Below are 19,288 nucleotides of genomic sequence, written 5' to 3'. Positions count from 1 at the left end.
GTGAAAGGGACACATCGAGTGGCTGCCACCCGCACGACCAACCAAGGCCGGGGACAAACTGCAACCGAGGTACGCGCCCTTAGCGGGAACCGAACCCGGGTCTCTCCGGACCGCAGGCCGACGCTCTAATGGCTGAGCCAAACCGGCCAGGGCGGGATTTTTTCTATTGCAGGAGACCTGAGGCTCTTACAAACCCTCTCCAAGGAAGGTGCTCTCAGATCTCACCTGATACCCACAAGGATCCTATTATTATCATCAAATACATTTATTGACAACTTAGAGCAAAGTCGGGTGCTTTGCTTAATACTTTTGTGCACACCCTTTAATCATCAGAACAGCACCGAAACAGTTACTATCAGTCTCCCATTTTAATTAAGAGGTAACCGAGTCTCCCCGAAGTTCAGCAGCTCGTCCAAGGTTCCAAATCAACACAAGAGCTGGGGTTTAGGTCCAGTTCTGCCATCACAAGACTGAAACCCTTGAACCCGATGCCGGCGCTTCCCCAGCTGAAGGTGCACACACATCAACCGGGCATGTTGTTGAAACAGACGCTGACCCAGCAAGTCTAGCGCGGGGCCCGAGCATCTGCCTTTCCACCCGCTCCCAAGAGGTGCTCACACCACTGGCCTGAGGACCACTGTGGGAGCAAAGATGCTGAGCTATATAGAACCGGCAGAGGCGGGAGGAAGCAGACGCTCTCTTTATTGGTGTCTAAACTGCTACAGGGAAGTGTCAATCAAAGAAAAAAGTGCACACACTCACAATTTAGTAGCAATGCTCTAAGAATAAGTACTCTCTGCCCTGGCTGCTTTGGCTCAGCAGTTGCAGCGTTGGCCCGTGGACCAAAGAGTTTCGGGTTCGATTCCGGTCAAGGGTATGTACCTTGGTTGGGTTTGGTCCCTGGATGGGATTGTATGGGAGGCAACCAATTGATGTGTCTCTCTAACATCGATATTTCTTTCTCTCTCTCTCACTCTCTCTCCCTCCCTCCTGCTCTATCTCTAGATAAATGGAAAAAAATACCCTCTGGTGAGGATTTAAATAAATAAATAAATACTCTAGAAAAACTCACACACATATATAAACAGACGATGACTCAACCACCCAGCAAATACTAACAGCCATTAAAAAAGGATGAGGCAGGGCTCTACTGAATGTGTGTCGGTCTGTCTACATACACGGTTTACAGTTGTTTGTATGGAAAGTAACACAGTTAATAAGTAACAATACAAGAATAAACTCTGTTTTGGGTGCTCACCACTGTAAACCTACTTTTGCCCCACTCTGTAGATGAAATCGTCCCCAGGATTCATTAGGTAAAAAGGAAAAAGCAAAGTCCAAAACCGTGTGTATGGTGTACTTCCCTTTGGGTAAAAGACGGACTCACATGCCTACCATGCTTGTTTGTGTTTATGTAGGTGACCCACCGGTGGGAAGGCCACAGGGGACTGTGGACTCCGCTTGTCTCCGGGTGGTGGGGGACAGAGGAGAGAGGGGACCTGCCTACCACTTTCCCCTTGGCTGCTCTGACTGCGGAACCGTGTGGTGGTGTTACTACCGTGGAAACAAAGTCCGGTTGCTGAGGAGCTAGGGGCTGAAATATGGTTCAGGGCAGTGATGTTTGCCCTGCAGATGTCGGCCTTGATGAGATCAAGTTGGGTTCAAGAACGGGGAGAGCCGATGGTTGTAAATTTTCTCCTAAATAGAAGCGCGTGGATTGTTATGGTAAGCTTCTCCCAAATGGGACGTAAGCCCCAAGGGGGAGAAACAACTCAGTAGACTAGCGAGAAGGGAGTTTTCCACCTTTTGTGAACAGGGTCACTGGGTCCTGGGGCGAAGGGAGGCAGAGCTGAGACAGTCGTCATCTGTTCCCACCTGTGTGGTCACATCACATCCAAAAGAATTTTCTGTGCTTGGCTAATTAAATCAGACTCTTAATGAATTGTCTGGAGGGTGTGTGGCAGCGTGTGTGTGGACTGTCCCACCCACTGGGAACAGACCGATGGGCTGCACCAATCTCTTCCGAAGGAAGGAAGGAAGACCAAGCTTACACAGGGAGGCAGAGGCCAGGGCATGCTCTCGGGGGGGGGGGGGGGGGGGGGGGGGGGGGGGGGGGGGGGGGGGAGGGGCAGGAGGGGCCGTGCCCCACAGGAGGGAGTGGTGATGACATTTGGAGACTCACTGGTCCCCAATGCAATTTTGTTTTTTTATCCTCACCCGAGGATATTTTTCCATTTTTTTTGTACAGATAGAGTGGGAGGGAGAGAGAGAGAGAGAGAGAAACATCGATGTGAAAGGGACACATCGAGTGGCTGCCACCCGCACCACCCAACCAGGGCCGGGGACAAACTGCAATCGAGGTACGTGCCCTTAGCGGGAACCGAACCCGGGTCTCTCCGGACCGCAGGCCGACGCTCTAACCGCTGAGCCAAACCGGCCAGGGCCAATTTTTTTTTTTAATCCTTCACCTGAGGATATTTTTCCATTTCTCTTCAGATAGAGTGGGAGGGGGGAGAGAGAGAAACATCAATATGAGAGAGACACATTCACTGGCTGCCTCCTGCACGACCCCAACCAGGGCTGGGGTACTGCAACCGAAGAACATGCCCTCGACTGGAATCGAACCTGCAACTCTCTGGTCAGAAAACTCTTTTGGATGCGACGTGACCACACAGACCAGGAGAAAGGCACTTCATTTCCTATCCCCAGGATACTAACCATTGCTCTGCACTCCCCCTTCCCTAAGTGCATCACCCCACCTCAAGCCACAGATTTTATAGCAGCCAGTTAGGTAAAATGACTCATGCTTCCCTGTTCTTCGTAGTAAATTAAAAAGCCAGCTTTTATTGTTGCTATCGATATTCTTTTTATTGTTGGCTTAGAGCAAAGAGCCAGGGAGACCAGGAACGGGCTCCTTCGGCACGTGGTCCGGTGCTCCGTCGCGCCTGGGCACCCCGGGAGGTTCAGAGGCAAGTTCTGCCTGTGTTTGCGAAGGGAAGGGGCAGCCTGGCGGTGCCAGGAGGTGGGCAGACCAGACTGCCAGATGGCAGGCTCCGGAGCCCGCCAAGAGCGGGTGGGGCAGGGACCAGGAGATCCTCAGGCTGCCCTGGACATTGTCCACGGACTCGTTCCAGGAGCTGCCACTCCAGCCACAGGGACTTCACAGGTAGCACCAGAGCCCTTCGAGGTGGCATAGAGCACCCCCTCCGCGGAGCTGGAGAAGGGGCCTGAGGCACAGGTAGACTATTTCCTCGCGGGGAGGGGGTGGTAGGCTGCAGAGGTCCTCAGTCTTGGTTGCTCACTAGGATCGTCCGAAATAAAAATATGAATGCTCAGGCTCTACTGTAGACCAACTGTACCAGAACCTCAGGGGAGAGGGCTCAACCTGGTATTTGCAAAACTCCCACTTCCCTTCCATACCTCCTGATGTGTAAGCATTTGTCCAAAGCAGAGCGCTTACTTTCAGAAAGATCATTGAAAACGTAAGATACGCGTCCATCTAGAATACATGACTGGGACAATGAAATCCTCACGAGAAACTCGTGGGGCAGAACAACGATACTTGTTCAAGATGGGAGCATGGAAGCTTCCCGCCGGGAGGTTCACTGAAGTCACAAAGCTAATAACGGCCCGGCTGAGATGACCCCTGACTCGTAGCTGGAAGCGACCTTGTAGAGCAGTATAAAACTTGTTATTTGAGTTTTAGAACAGCTGGTGAGAGCTGTAAGTAAAGTATTTTCAGGTAATGAAACAGGGATACAAAGAGGTTTACTGTGTTGCTATGGTTACCCAGCAAGCCAGTAGCAGAGCTGAAACCAGAACCTACGTTCGTTCCTTGACCCTTAGCCCAGTGCCCTTTCTACTGGGGATGCTACTGTCCCACTAACCCCTTGCTGACTTTCAAGCAAACACACCTATGGCAGTTCGTAAACAGAACGCGTCACCCTCCGCACCTGCCCAGGCGACACACACTGGGTCTTTATCTACGTGTCAATTTCCTCATTGTTCCTGAATGAACTTAGAACTGCCTTTGAAAGTGCCAGCCAGGGCAGAAGGTGACATCAGGACCTGGCGATAGCTCAGAGGTTAATGTGTCCCCTTCACGAACCAGCAGCTAAGGGCCCCGATACAAGTTAGACGGAGTTGACTCCAGGTGGCGGTTTTTCTGGGTGGCTGAGATTTATCAGGTTGCATAGAGGCCAGTGAATCTGTGAGCCCCAACTGAGATCTACGAAGGAAAGGCTCCCTTTTCTCCTCCTGAGTCCTGGCGGAGACATTCACAGGGACACAGGATGCCCGTGGTGTTTAGAACTGGAAAACGCCCAAAGACACACACAGCACAAGACCTACAATCTGTGCCTCATGAGAATTCACTAAAATCAGTGTTCGGATATTTAGGTAAAGAGTTGGGGAAAGAGCATTCCATTTAGAGGGGACAGAATTAAATAAGAGAAAGGCGTGACAATATGCAGGTCCTGTAATTATCTCATTTGGAGAAAAGAAGAAAACAAACAAAACAAAACCCAAAAAGCTTCCTAAAGGCATGAACGGATCATTTGTCTTGTATGTTTATGAGCATCAGATGTTAACACAATTGCTATTGTTTGATCCTTGCTAATGTTGCATTTCTGTGCATAATAACAGGAGTTAACTCAACGTTGTTTATTGATTTTAGAGAGACACACACAGAGAGAAATATCGATTTGTTGTTCCACTTATTCATGCATTCATTGGCTGCTTCTTTTATGTGCCCTGACTGGAGATCAAACCCACAACCTTGGCGTATTGGGACGATGCTCTAACCAACTGAGCTACCTGGCCAGGGCAGAGTTAACCCAACTGTACTCACTCAGAGTTAGAGAAGTAACAACCCAGAACACACAGACTCACAACATTTCTTCCTTGTAACAGTCAGAAAACACAGTCCTGGGTTATGACTATGAGGCAGCAATATGGACAATGCTTTTGACATCTTGTCAGATTAGAAAAACTCAGAACCTGCCCTGGCTGGTTTGGCTCACTGGTTAGAGCATCGGCCTTCAGACTGAAGGGTCTTGGGTTTGATTCTCAATCAAAGACACATACCTGGATTGCAGGTTTGATCCCCGAGGTCCTGGTTGGTGTCATGTGAGAGGCAACCAATTAACGTGTCTCTCTGACATCAATGTTTCTCTTCCTCTCCCTCTCTCCCTACCTCTTTTCCACTCTATCTAAAAATCAGTGTAAAAATATCTTTGGGTGAGAATTAAAAACAAAACAAAACTCAGAACCTATAGTGTATATGTACTATGACTGCAAAAATGTTAAATATATGGAGTTATGAGCGTGTACTCATGGGGGGAATAAAAGAATGGAAGGAAATTCGCCAAAAGGATGAAATTTCTAATAACGGTTCCTCTTTAAGTTTGTGACTTGTTCAAGGTAGCGGGGGTTCCCCGTGGCCTTTCTGTAAGTGCAGAAGATTCTGGAGGACGCGTCCCCTAGGGAAAGCGCATGGTGCAGAGGGGACCGGAATGGGACACGTCACAGGCCCTGGTTCGCCTTGACTTCTGGGCAATGCTATGAAGCCTTGGAGAACAAACTCCGTCTCTCCACCTGCTACCTGGACATTTAGTGATGGGAGTCCCAAGGACTGAGGTGAAGGGACCGTGTGCAGAAAGCTGAAGGGCCCGAGGACCGCCGGGCCCAGGCAGTTAACCGAAGGGAGTGACGGTAATTTTGACATAGATTCTCTGCTTCATAACAATTAAGACTCTCTTTGATGATCGCAAAAAAGATATTCCCCCATTTTTCTCGAAACGCATAAGCCTGTGGACTTATCTTTTGTTTTTCCACTTTATAGAAACGGGCATGGCAACTATGTCTCTTTCCTGTTAATTAAAAAAACACGCGTAATGGGCATGCTGCTGGCGCTCACGCAGTGAGGGGACAGGCAGGGAGGGGCGGCGGGGCTGGGATGGAATGAAGATTACATGTCCTCACTCAATGGCATGGCCTCTTTCATTCAAACCAGTTGTTTCCGTGGGGGGCATGTTGGCTTAGTGCGGAGAATTTTCCCAACTCCATTTCTAAACGAGAAGCCAGAAAGCTAGACTTATATGAAACCTCCTGATTTCTCAATACTGAATATTGGAAATGAACAAGAATTGTGTCTGCCCAACAAAACAGGAGTGAGGGTCACAGACAAGACCAAGGGCTGGCATTGGGGGAGACCCTCGGGGCTTATAGAGTCTTGTCTTTCACAGCCCAGAGCCCTGTGCCATCTTCCCCAACAGAGACCGCTCGCAATCCGCAGAGGAAAAGGAAGGGACTTACGATGGAGCTGCTGAAGGCGACAGGAGACTGTGTGTTTTCCCAGCGCCCCATGGACCTTTGTCGGGAGTGGCCCTGGATGGGCACCCGGGCACTCTGGCATCTCCTCAGAGGCTGGGCCCCTCCTTGGCTTTTCACTGCTGCTGAGCCTGGGACCCATCTGGCCGGGAAGGACAGGCACTGGTACTGGGTCCACTCTTCACTGTCGGAGTCCAGCTCCCTCGGGACCTCCAGTCGCTTGGCTGCAAGGAAGGAGTCTTGTTATTGCCGCCCTCGTGCCTGGGCGGGGCCGTGGCTGCGGAGATCCCCGACTTTGGGAGGGGAGGTAAGAACACACAGGGAGAACATGCTGCTGCTCTAGAAAACAGGGCGCTGGCTACTCTGACCGGAGCAAGGGGTGCCACCAAGTCACACGGGTGCAAATCCGGACTTGACTATCTCCCAGCTATGTGGCTTTGAGCTTTGGCTAAACATGCCTCTGTTTCTTCAGATAGGGCTTTTTTAAAGTACCAGACTCTGAGGGTTGTTTTGGAGGCTTAGAATACCTGATGTACTGATAATAGTAGCTGTTTTTGTTATTAAAAAGGACCCGAAGTTCCCATGTAGATGGCTACCATCGTGGCAAAGGGAATTGGGTTCCCTACAGTATCACCTCCTTTCTCTTTCTCCATCCCTCTCACACGAAGACATGAACGCTGCTCTCTTGAGAGTTTCTTTAGTTAAACTGTGTGTGTGTGTGTTGGGGGGGGAGGGGACAGAGCGGAGGGACCCAGGTCAGCTTTCTAGCCCGCCTTCAGTCCATGCAGGATGACAGTCGGGTACTTATAGCCATATGTCCTAAGCGGAAGCTTTGCCTCTGAACATCCTGAGATCGTGAGCATGGAAGGCGTTGCCCGGGTGTGTCGACTGATCATGCGCCTAGACCTGGGTCTGTCCTCTCAGGTAAGGTGACCCAAGAAATTCTTAAACGTTGGCACATAGTTGGGACATGTCCCCAGGCCGCTCCTGACAGGTAAAAACACTGTGTGCAGGACAAAGAGGGACTGGAGAGAGCACACAGGCGACCACTGAAACCCTTGGTGAACACAGGAGTTTACAGGTGACAAGAATAGCTCTGATCTGGGACCAGGGAGCCACAGAACACAGGAAGCTACTTTCTACAAGCCACGCAGCCTCTGTGGGGAGCCAGGAGGACGTCTTTTATCACCACCCTCTAGGACAGCAGGGTGAGTCTTTGTTTTTATTTTTATTTGTTTAAGAGAGAGAGAGAAATAGAAACATCGATGAGAGAGAAACATTGTCGGCTGCCTCCTGCATGCTCCCTGCACGCCCCCTGCTGGCTATTGAACCCGAAACCTGGGCATGTGCCCCGACTGGGAATCAAATTGGCGACCTCTCAGTACATGGGACAAGGCTCAATCATTCAAGCAACTGTGAGCCCCACTAGCTGGGTGGGGGATTCTTTTAGGAAGAAGGACAGGGGCTCCTGGGAGGCCTCGTACCGTTTTCTTGGTGAGAATACTCGCTGCCCATGATGGTGCAACGCCGGAACACCATCTTGTTCTCGGTCAGGGTCCCTGTCTTGTCAGAGAATATGTACTGGATCTGGCCCAGGTCCTCCGTGATGTTCAGGGCTCGACACTGGATGGCCAGATCGGTCTCTTCGTCGTACAGGTCGAGGTCGTTGTGCAGGAGGAAGACTTGCCCGAGCTTCACCAGCTCAATGGACACGTACAGGGAGATCGGGATCAGCACCTGCAAGAGACCGGTTCCCACTGAGTCAGAAACCAGGCCCCTGTCCCGGGACCCTCCCTGGGGGGTGCAAAGGCATTTCATGGAAAGCGGAGGTCGGCTCATGTGACGGACTTTCTGGGAGAAATGAAAGGTCCGTGTGTTCATGCCGCTCTTGAAATTTGCAGGGGAGCCGGAAGAAGAGCTTCTTTAAGCAGGGGTGAGGTATGAGGCAGGCACCCGCCACTCGTTGTTCAACGAGCGGGAAGCGGGTGAGGAGCTGTCCTGGCTCTGCCCCAAGTCCCCTGACTGCCCTTGGATCTGGGTGCCACCGAGGGCGGCTCCCACTTTTACGGGTATTCAGACCCCTCATTGATTACTGGCCACTGATTCAATACCCAACATCTGCTCAGCTCTGTGTGTGTCATGTACTATTCTAGGTCCTGGACATGGCAGTGAGCAGAACAAAGTCCCTGGCGGTGAAGACCTGAAATCCCAACAGACAAATAAATATGCACTGGGTGGCGGTGTGTCTCATGTGGAAAAAGTAAAGAGGCCCTGAGCAGTGGTTAGAGCGTCAGCCTGAGGATCGAAGAGTTCTGGGCTCGATTTGATTCCCCGTCAAGGGCATGTACCGGGGTTGCAGGGTCGATCTCCGGCCCCTGTCCGGGTTGTGTGGGAGGCAACCAATCGATGTCTCTCTCACACGGATGTTCCTCTCTCTCTCCCTCCCTCCCTTCCACTCTATCTAAAAATCAATGGAACAATATCCTCAGGTGAGGATTAAAAAAAAAAAAAGAACGAGTAAAGAGAGCAAAGGGTAATGGCTGGAGGTGACTGTTTTTTCAACCATGACCTTTGAGCAGACACCTGAAGATGAGGGTGTGTGGTGAGGTTCTCTGGGGGAGGAGGAGCATTCCGGTCAACGCTGGGCAGTGGGAGTGGCCGCGTGTTTGGAGGGGACAGTAAGTCTGTGAGTGACCAGGAATGGGGGAGTCCGGGTCCAGGTCACTCAGGGCTCGTTGATGCAGTGAGGGCTTTGGATTCCACTTGGTGAACCCATCGGAGGGTCTGTGCAAGCAGGGTGTGTCCTGATTCACACTGTAGAAGGGCTGCTCTCCTAAATGAATGAATGAACTAATGATTCAAGAAAGCTCACCAGTACGAGGACAATGAAACACCCTCAAGCAGTATCAGAAATTGAAGGTAGATGAAGCTGCATCATGGTTTCATTTAATTTTTTTATAGAGCCTGTGGCTTTTGTTTCTCCTTTTTGCACGCTCTGGGTTTTGGGTTTTTTTCCTCCTTATAGACTCAGTTCTTTTTTTATTAAAAAAAAATCTCGCCCTGGCCGGTTTGGCTCAGTGGTTAGAGCGTCGGCCTGCGGTCCAGAGAGACCCGGGTTCGGTTCCCACTAGGGGCACGTACCTCAGTTGCAGTTTGTCCCCGGCCCTGGTTGGTCGTGTGGGTGGCAGCCACTCGATGGGTTCCTTTCACATTGATGTTTCTCTCTCTCTCTCTCTGCTCCTCTCTCTCCCTCCCACTCTACCTGAACAAAAAATGGAAAAAATGTCCTCGGGTGAGGATAAAAAAAAAAAAAATCTCAACCTACCCAATGCTAAAACGCTAACCCGTGGTTTCTGACTCTCAGCGCTTAGGGCTTGATGGTTCTTTGTGCTGCTTTATCTTTTCCTTCCCAGGTCATTAGGTTTCACCTGCTCAATCTCTGGCAAAGGGCCAGGCACACATGGGTCACTGCTGTCCTCTTACTCTTCTAGAGAAAAGCCTAATGCATCTTTTTCTCCACGAGCCTCTGGGGCAGGGTCCCCTCACAAAGCAGGGCTGGTCTTGACATGACCCCCAATGTGACTACTTTCAAAGACCCACAGGAAAGCAATGCAAACTTCCCCACCTCAGCCCAGTCAGCTCTTTCTTGGGGCTCGCACTGATTTTTATTTCACAGAGCTGCACAGGTATTGCCACAGGCTTTCTCGACCCTCAGTTAGAGTGGACGTCCTACCTGGAGCAGGATAATCATGGTGAGGAACATGTAGAAGCCCCCGAGCGCCAGGGGGAGGAAGCTGCCCTTGGCGTCTGGCACATCGAAGGGAGGGTGCTCTCTAAAGGTCCCGTTCCAGAGGCTGTGACCTGCGGGAGGCAAAGCCAGGATGAGACAGAATCTCCACTTAGTCCTGAGGTTGGTCAGTCACATCTTCCCTTGACCTGTTCCTGGAAATGAGCGTGCTGTGGAGGAATCCACCCTTCTTCTAGAAAATAAAGCCGTGTGTGTGTTCCTTTAGCTCTAAAGTGGTCCTTCGTACAGCCTCCATGTCAGTCTCTCGAGAGGCATTAAGTTTGTTCTAACAGAGGAGACTCCTATGGGGATTACTTACTTATTGATGAAATTCTGTTGAATGGGGTTGGAAAGAGAGAATGGTACACAAGTTCTTCTCAGTTGTGTGGTGGAAAGTGCATGGCTGAGGAGTTTTGACAAACCTTTATGCCAGCCCGTCTTTTCCCCATGCACATACTCACCAACCTAGCTACCCATCCATTCATTCTTCTCTCCATCCATCCATCCATCCATCCATCCATCCATCCATCTCGTCATCCGTAGCTCTGTTCACCTGCTCTTCCCTGACTCCTTTCCTCCCTCTCTCAGCCTGACATTTATTAATTCAAGAACAAATTGGTCCTAGTTCTTGTCCTTGAGGAATTCCCTACCGAGTCAGGGAGCCAGATGTAAACAGACAAACCCCTACCATGTGAGAGGTGCTTTGCAGAGCCTGAAATGTTGTGAGAGCCCACAGTGACAGCCCCTGAGGCAGACTGAACCCTCTGCCTCCTTCTGCACAGGGGGACAAGAACACCCATCGCCCCAGGATTAATAACATGAAGTGCACCCAGCATCTGCTTCTGAGCTCTCTGCGCCTCAGCATCCTCACCTGTCAGTCAGCAATAGTTCCTCTCCACAGGGTTATTGTGAGAACAGCATAACCTTGTGTGTGTAATGCTCTCAGCTCTAGGGTAGGAGCTGGAGGGACTAAAAGACATAGAGAGAGTTGCCCTGTCCCCAAGATGCTTCTTTGCCCAGGAGGTTGGGCCAATGCCATTATCCATGGCAGGAGAAAGGAGACTTCTAGGCATGAGGTTAGAGGTCAATACATGGTCAGAATAGGAGCCACTGGCCTTTAGAGGAACCAGAGACTCTGGAAGAAGCCAGAGAAGGCTGCATAGTGGAGGGGGCATTGGGGGGTCCTGGAGCCGGGGTGGGTGGGGGATGATGAGAAAGGCCTGGGAGGGCACTCTGGGCAAAGGAACAGGAGACACCACCTTCACACAATCAAAGTAAACATGAGCTAAAGAATCCTGAATGAGTTCACTAAGAGCTTTTGTCTCCTGGGGGTGGGGGGGTGGGGGCATCGCTGTACATGAGTCATTATTCTCAGAAAGAATAGAATTCTGCCCCTCCCATCACTTTCCCAATTTATTTATCATCTGGGCAATCTGCCAAGCGGATTCTGGCTGCCTGTACCTTATCTCACTGTGTGACCTTTTAATCATTAACTTCCTTTCTCTGAAGACAGTGGGATGATCTCCAATGTCCTTTCCAGTTTTGACATCCCTTAAAAAACCTGTCCCGAAGCAGAGGCAGTGAGCAGTTCCTGCAGCTCCGAATGCAGGGCGGTGGCCACCTGGACGGTTCGCTTGTCTGCGTTCCTCCTCTCCAGGGCTCTGCTCCAGCCCCAGGCTCTCGCGCAGGGACTGCCCCTAGAGACACCTGGGAAGTGTGTTCATTAAGGCTCCAGGCCACCCAGAAGACTTAATCCCACCATCTTCACCAAGGCGGCACACAAAATCTCTCTGGGCCCTTGGAAGGTCTTGGCCTTTTAGACACCTTTAAAGACAGATGGGTACGATTTCTTTCTTTCCTTTTTTTTTGCTTATAAAACCAGGTATTTATTTCTCATAGTTCGGAGGCTGGACGTCTGAGACCAGGGTGCCAGCATGGCTGGGTCCCAGTGCCAGGTGTTAGCTCTAACTTCCATATGACTGCCCCAAGCCTCTTCAGTCTTTTACTTTCATGTTGATGCCCCCAGCCTCTGATCCTTTAACCTTGCCCTGAGCCTCTCATTTCAGGAAACCAAAACCCCTCACTCCAGTCAGGCTGAACGGAATGACGGAACCTAACCCACCCAAAACTTCGAACAGTCGCTCAACAACAACAACAAAAAAACAAGTTTCAGGAGACCCCAGCCCCTGACCAATCAAGAACTCAGGCCCGACCAATCAAAGACGACCACGTCTCCTCGGTTGAGATACCACCGCCCCCCAGCCCTAAATTTAAAAATCCCTAGTCTGTACGAGCGGGTTGCGACTCTCTCCTTAGAGGTAGTCCGGCAGCCTGATTCCCAATACACCTCTCTTCTGGAGACTCTGCACCGCCTCGTTCCGCCTCGTTCTTACAACAGGTGACTGTTTTCTGTGTCCTCACAAGGCCGAAAGACAGTGAGGGGTACGATTTCTGACGAAGGCAACTAAAGACCCAGCATCACTGTTGCTCCCTGGTGTGGGGGCTGGCGGGCCTCTGGACTGAGCACCTCTGCCCTTCCTCGTGATCTTCCTGCCTCTTTTTGGGGTTTCCTTTAGGGTCTGGAGAACCACCTTTAGAGATAAGCCATGGAGGGGGAGAGTGGGGAGGAGGGTCCCTCTGTGCACCCTGAGGATCGACTTCCGTGGCTCCGATCACTCGTGTCTGTGGCTCCGTAGCGCTCCACACTCGGCAGCTGCGGAACTCGGCCACGGGCAGGTTCTAATCAGGCCTCCATTCCTGCCTGGCTCCCCCACACCAAACAGCCAAATGCTCCGCCCAAAACAGACTCTCTTTTCCCCTCTGTGCTTTGCTTCAGCTGTCCCTGGGCTAAGAGTGACCTCTCTTTCTTTCCATATCTGCCCACCCCATCCTGCCCCTGCCACCTACCTTCCTTCTGCACTTGAGAATGCCCGCTGCACTTGAGAATCAGCTCTAGTGCTCCCCCATGCTCCCGTGAGACCTGTAGTAGGGTGAACAATGCCCCCTAAGATGTCCACACCCTAACTCCTGGGGCCTATGGATATGCCATCTTAAATGGCAAAAGGACCTGCACAAGTGAGATTGACTGAGGACCTTGAGATGGGGAGAGAATCTTGGGTCATCTGGTAGACCCAATGATGTCCTTATAAACGGGAGGCAGAGGGAGAAAAAAACGTGAGAGTAGCATGTGACTGTTGGGAGTGTATTATCGGAGTAATGCACACTGGAAACGGAGGGAGGAGCCATAAACCCAGGAATACAGGTGGCCACTGGGCGCTGAAAAGACGAGGGACAGATTGTCACCTCAGAGCCCCCAGAAGGGGCCAGCCCTGCTGACACCTTGATCTTACTACAGTGATACTGACTTTGGACTTCTGAACCCTCAAGCGAACAGAATAGAATGTGTTTTAAACCAACACATTTGTGTTAACATTTCACGAGCTCCGGACGTGGTCCACGTGCTGGCTCCTTCCGGGGGACGGGGACCTCGGCTCCCTCCTCTTGTTCCCCGCTCACGCTCAGACTGCCTGGCGTCTGTAGTATTATTTCTTGGACAAATAAGCGATAGATGATATTCCTAATATTTCAAGTAATTAATACTTTCAGATTTCCCCATGCATTTTTAGTTCATTGGCATCCTGTGATAATACAGGGGAGGCTTTATTTATTTATTCATTTATTTTTTCATCCTCACCCGAGGACATTTTTGCATTTATCTTCAGATAGAGCAGGACGGAGAGAGGGGGGAAAAGAGAGAGAGAAACATCAATGTGAGAGAGACACATCGACTGGTTGCCACCCACACGACCCCAACGAGGGCTGAGGACAAACTGCAACTGAGGTTAGTGGGAACTGAACCCAGGACTCTCTGGTCCGCGGATGGACGCTCTAACCGCTGAGCCAAACCGGCCAGGGCAGGAGGCTTTATTTTTTATGAACTATTTGATAGATGACAAAACTGAGGCTCAGAGAGTTGAAGCTGCTTGCCCAGAGAAAAAGATTACTGTGGCGTGGTGTATTGTCCTTTCCAGAACATTCCATACCTACAGCTCCGATGAGGCACATGAGGAAGAGGAGCCCGATGCAGAAGAAGATGTCCGTGTTCATGCGGCGCTCGATCTTGCTGCGTTTGTACCGCGGGCCGCTGTTGTTCAGCAAGGCTTTGGTCTCGTGGCCTTTGAGCGAAAACGAGGTTGTCAGTCCCTCACCCCCGTGTGCCTCCGGCCTGGGTCACAGCCCCGGCTCTGCGCACAGGCGCCCACAGTCACAGAGGCTTCCTCCCCTCACCGGGCTCTGTCCTGCCTCAGGGAGGGTGCTGTGAGCAGGTGGAGAGTACCACACAGCCGGTCGGCAGGGATTTACTGAGCATCCCGACATGCCAGCCGCTGGTGGGCACTGGCACAAATCTAGAGGTACCCCTCGGTTTGTAGTTGTCATAGATGGTAAGGTTACTATGACACATTCTGGCAAATGGCAGTAAGCTGCTTGAGGAGGGACTATCTCTCTCTAATACACACAAAGGCGCCGTTATGGGCGAGGGGTGGTACGTCCTGCTAAGACACACGACTCAGCGTCTGGGGAAGATACACAAGGAAATAAATACAATAACTGCGGCTAGTAATGAGCCCCATGAAGGGAACAATAAACAATAGGCTAATACGGAAGAGATGGTTTGAGAAAGCATAATCAGGGAAGGCTTCCCAGAAGAGGTGACACTTAAGGAAGACTTGAAGGGACAGAGAAGAGTTGGGAGAAGAGGGTTTTAGGCTGGGGAACAGTAGGTGCCAAGGCCCTGGGGCAGGACACTGCATGGGGCCAGTAACTTTCACACTTGTCTCTTTGTCTAAGGTGTTGGTGTTGCTTGGGCAAGACAGTTTTGTTCACAGAAAGGACAACAAAATATGAAAACTACTAATCTCATCCAATCACTCCTTTTTCTAGTTGGAGAAAAGTAGAAGGGTCTGCCTGAGAAGAAAGCCTAAATTAACGGCAGAGCCACATCGAGAACCCCGATTCTGATCTCTGGCCCGTTTCTCCTTCCAGCAGCCCCAGGGACCAAGCAGCACAGCGAATGGCTCAGAGTCAAACTGAGACTCTATCTTTAGACCGAGCCTGTCCCTTTGAGGCTCTGACTCTTAACTACCATGCTGTCTGTCCTCCTTAGCAGTCAAATGAAAAACACCAACCACATATTTTCTGTGCAGAATTAAAGAAAACTGATCTATCAGCTCCAGCAGTGAAGGAGTTCGGTGCTGTTTAGCTGGTTACCCTGTGGATTTAAAGCGGCAACAAAGCAGTAGGAGTAGCGAACTCGCGGCTTATTAGATTAGACTCCAGTCACTGCAGTCGTGAGGGGGTTTGCACAGCACCGTGAGCATGGGGTGCCTTCTGGCCTGCTGCAGGGCCACCCCATTCAAGGGGTCCCCGACCACCCTCTTCAACCACCTGCGCCTCACCTTTGAGATCCCTCTGTTCTTTGGACAGGAGTTGGACTCAAGGGGGAGGCAGGATGGTGTAGCAGTCAGAACATGGGTCTAGATTCAGAGCTAGACTCTGCAGATACTTGACCTTAGGTTACGTGGAATTAATACCAGGAGACAAAGTGACCTTGAGTGAATGAATCCCTTTGTACCTCAATTCCATGTCTGCAATATGGGAGATAATGGTCGTATGTGTGTTTGGGGCAGGGGAGTGGATTGATATACACCAAGTACCTAAATGCATTCCTTGTACACAGGAGGGGCACACGCCTCCACCCTGGATCTCTGCCTCTGGGAAGCTCAGCTTGGCTTTTTTGGGCCTCCGACATAGAGGTGCCCCTAGTCTGTCTACCCGTATTTTCCAGGGAGAGACCCAACACCAGTCGTTCTCAACCAGAAGGATTTTATTCCCTAGAAAACACCTGGCGATGGCTTGAGAAATTGGGGTTGTCACATCTTGAGAAGGTGGTGCTAATGGCATCCAGCCGGTGGAGGCCAGGGATGCCGCTCAACACCCTACAAGGCAGCCCCTACCGCAAAGAACAGCCTGGGCCCGTATGCCAGTCATGCCCAGGTTGAGCACTCCCTCTAGGTAATAACCCTGAAAACAAAGAGTACCCCTTTTGCTCACACTTTTTGAGAGCCTAAGAGGTGCCGGGCATTGTGCTAACCCCTTCCACAGGTCATTGCATTTGGACCTTATAACCTACCAGGTGGGACCTCCTAGTGCCCTGGGTTGAAAGCTTAGCCAACTAGCACAGGAATATGCAACCGTGAGTAGATTTCACCCCAGGGAGCCTGATCCCCCCAAAGCCACAATGAGCTGTCTCTCCAAGACTGTCCCCTCATATTCCACTCCCAGCACCCACACAGAGTTTCTGATCACTCGGCTAAGCAAACTCTCAGCCCTTGTGGGTTTTCTTGGTGGGACAGGGGTTGCTGCCGAGTTCAGATTTAGTGGGTGTACCAGGTGGCCCTGAACGCCATTACCAAACACCCGTAAACGCAGTCACCTGAACTGACAAATGCAACCCTCCCTCCCCCAATTTAGGGAAAGCTAGCTAGATTGTGACATGATTTGTTTAAACACCTGTTTTTCTTTGACAGGTGAATCCTAGGGTCGATTGATGTTTAAAATGGTCTTCCACGTCCACCAAAGTGGGGTTCTACTCAGACCAAAACAAATCCAACAAAACAACAAGCAAACAAAATACTGGAGGCGTCCCAGTGAATGGAAGACCCAGAGGAATGTATTCTGCAGTCTTCCCATGAAAGTAGACATCTCAGGTTTCTCTGTCTCTCTCACAGAGGAGAGTGTGCAACTGTCCACACAACAGGTGTCTATTGAGAACCTGTGGAGCACCAGGTTGTAGGGAGCAGGGGTAGAGTAGTCTTAAGACTGCCCTCTAAGACATTAGATTTCATCGTAACAAGTGTTGCTATTTTTTTTTTTTTAATTGAAAAGTGAAATTGCAGTGGCAAGGACAAACAGACCACCATAACTGTAGCCATAAAATGAATAGAGAAAATAAAAACTTAACCACAAAAACAGCACAATGAAAACCCATCATGCCCTGGCATCCTAGATACAGTGCTTTTCACGTGATGGGTCATTTGATCCTCACGAGTACTTATGAGGCAGATATAAATATTTCCCCCATTGTATAGATGAAAAAACCGAGGCACGGAAGGTGAAGTTACTAAGTTTGGCAAAGTTATTCCTCAGGCTCAGTAGGATACAGTCCGTCTTGCCCTGGCCGGTTTGGCTCAGCGGTTAGAGCGTCAGCCTGTGGTCCCGAGAGACCCGGGTTCGGTTCCCGCTAAGGGCATGTACCTCGGTTGCAGTTTGTCCCCAGCCCTGGTTGGTCATGCGGGTGGCAACCACTCGATGTGTCCCTTTCATGTCGACGTTTCTCTCTCTCCCTCCCACTCTATCTGAACAAAAAGTGGAAAAATGTCCTCAGGTGGGGATAAAAAAAATAAAAAAAAGATACAGTTCGTCCTGCCTATAGTCAGGGTCGCAAAACCATTGGAGGGGAACGAGCAGGAATCTCCCTCTCTGTCTTGTTCAGCTGAGGGACAGTAACTTGGAATCTAATTATGTCTCCTGTGGACCGAGTGAGCAGCTGTGAGTCCAGCCTCAGTTTGCTTGGCTGAGAAATGGGAAGTTACGGGACTCGACCCCTTAGAACTGATGTGAGTTTCCCCTGACTGGAGATGGATTTGCAGGAGGGGACGGAGGAGGGAAGATAAAGGGAAGGGACAAAGGAACCTGTCCAGGGACAATGACCTGTGTAGATGACAATGCCAACAGCCACCTCGGTGTTTCTGATGGTGCAGCCTCGAAGCAGGAGACTCTCACTGCCAACGCCGGTCCTGGTCTGGTCAGGATGCTCCCTGGGACGAGGAAAGACAGGCAGTGGTTTGGTGGCCAGCTGGCCAGCTGGACTCTCGGGCTCGCCTAGGAGGCCTGGGCAGGCAGGGAAAGATGTCCCCAGGGGCAGCAGCCAAGAAGAGGCCGTGCTTGGGGTTCAGTGAAGATGGGGAAGTTCTGAGATGGGGGACAGAGCCCAGGTTGAAAGCTCAGGAAGGCTGGCTGCCAGCACACGCTGTTTGGGCAGAAAAGAAACCCAGCGAGGAGAGGAAGGAGAATGACTCCAGCCACGATGACTGGATGGACCAGATCCACAAACCTCAGGCACAAGGGTGGACTCCTTGCTGGGGGCCAAGTGGCAAGCTGTGCTTTGCCAGACACCTGCAATGACTCCTCCTCCAGTTCATGCCCTTCTCTGCCTCCATCTGCTCTCTGCATTTATCACGTCCTTGGGGCTTCAAAGCTGGTGTTTCTCTTGTACTGTCTGAGCCTTTCCCCCCTTACATTGCTCCTTAGGACGTCCCACCCAGCCTGGGGAATGTGGACAGAGGGAAAGCATGGGCACCCGCCTTCCAGGGAGCTGAGCTTCGCTCCAGGACTGGCAGACAAGTCGCCACGACAAGGCTGAGCCCTGGGCTGCGTGGCCAGACGTGGGAACACACCGGAGGTGGAAAGACCCGGCTTGAAGGCCCGGCTCTGTCTAAACCTGCTGTGCACCTTTGGGTGAATCTTGAAAAGTCTTGAAAATCTTCAGATTCTCTATCTGAAAACGAAATTGTTTACCTTCTGGGTTGTTATGCAGATCGAAAGATGATGTTCTGTGAAATGACTCTAAAGACCGTTAGCCCCATACGAGGGCATTTATTCATATCTGCCCCCCCCCTCCTTTTTTAGTAAGACCAGAAGTCTGATGTGGGAGCAGAATTACAGTAAAATTCTCAGGCTGAACAAAGCTGAGGATTAAGAAGAACAATAATTGCTACGGCACAGTTCTCATGAACTGAATTAACCGAATATTTACTCTGTGCCAGTTGCTGTGCTAAGGGCTGTGCATTCGATAAGCAACGTTATTCTGTGAAAAGAAAAATCCTATGATGTAGATATTATAATCTTTATTTTACAGATGTGGAAACTAAGGCCCAGAGACGTTCATTAATTTACCCGAGGTCACACAGCTTTGTCCGTGATAGAATCTGGTTTCAGATGTAGGTCTGTCAAACCCCAAAGCCCTTGTTCTTACCCACAATGCCATGCAGGCTCTTCCAGAAAACCGATCTCAGTGAAATCAAACCTGCCTCTCCTGAATCAGAGCGTGGT

General features: G+C 50.8%; 1 protein-coding gene across 1 annotated transcript in view; it reads right to left on the bottom strand.

The window, feature by feature from the left end:
* Positions 1 to 19,288, bottom strand: part of ATP10B (ATPase phospholipid transporting 10B (putative)) — a 90,381-nt gene that overhangs the window by 39,472 nt on the left and 31,621 nt on the right. The window contains exons 5-9 of the mRNA XM_036241096.1: positions 17,888 to 17,994; positions 14,161 to 14,292; positions 10,064 to 10,191; positions 7,815 to 8,067; positions 6,316 to 6,554 (exon numbers count right to left, since the gene is read on the bottom strand). Of these exons, the coding sequence (XP_036096989.1) occupies positions 6,316 to 6,554; positions 7,815 to 8,067; positions 10,064 to 10,191; positions 14,161 to 14,292; positions 17,888 to 17,994 (859 nt within the window). The remainder of the gene's footprint in view (positions 1 to 6,315; positions 6,555 to 7,814; positions 8,068 to 10,063; positions 10,192 to 14,160; positions 14,293 to 17,887; positions 17,995 to 19,288) is intronic.

This window comes from Molossus molossus, unplaced genomic scaffold (assembly GCF_014108415.1).
Source record: "Molossus molossus isolate mMolMol1 unplaced genomic scaffold, mMolMol1.p scaffold_m16_p_4, whole genome shotgun sequence".
Taxonomy (NCBI): Eukaryota; Metazoa; Chordata; class Mammalia; order Chiroptera; family Molossidae; genus Molossus; species Molossus molossus.
This window is presented reverse-complemented; position numbering and strand designations above follow the sequence as displayed.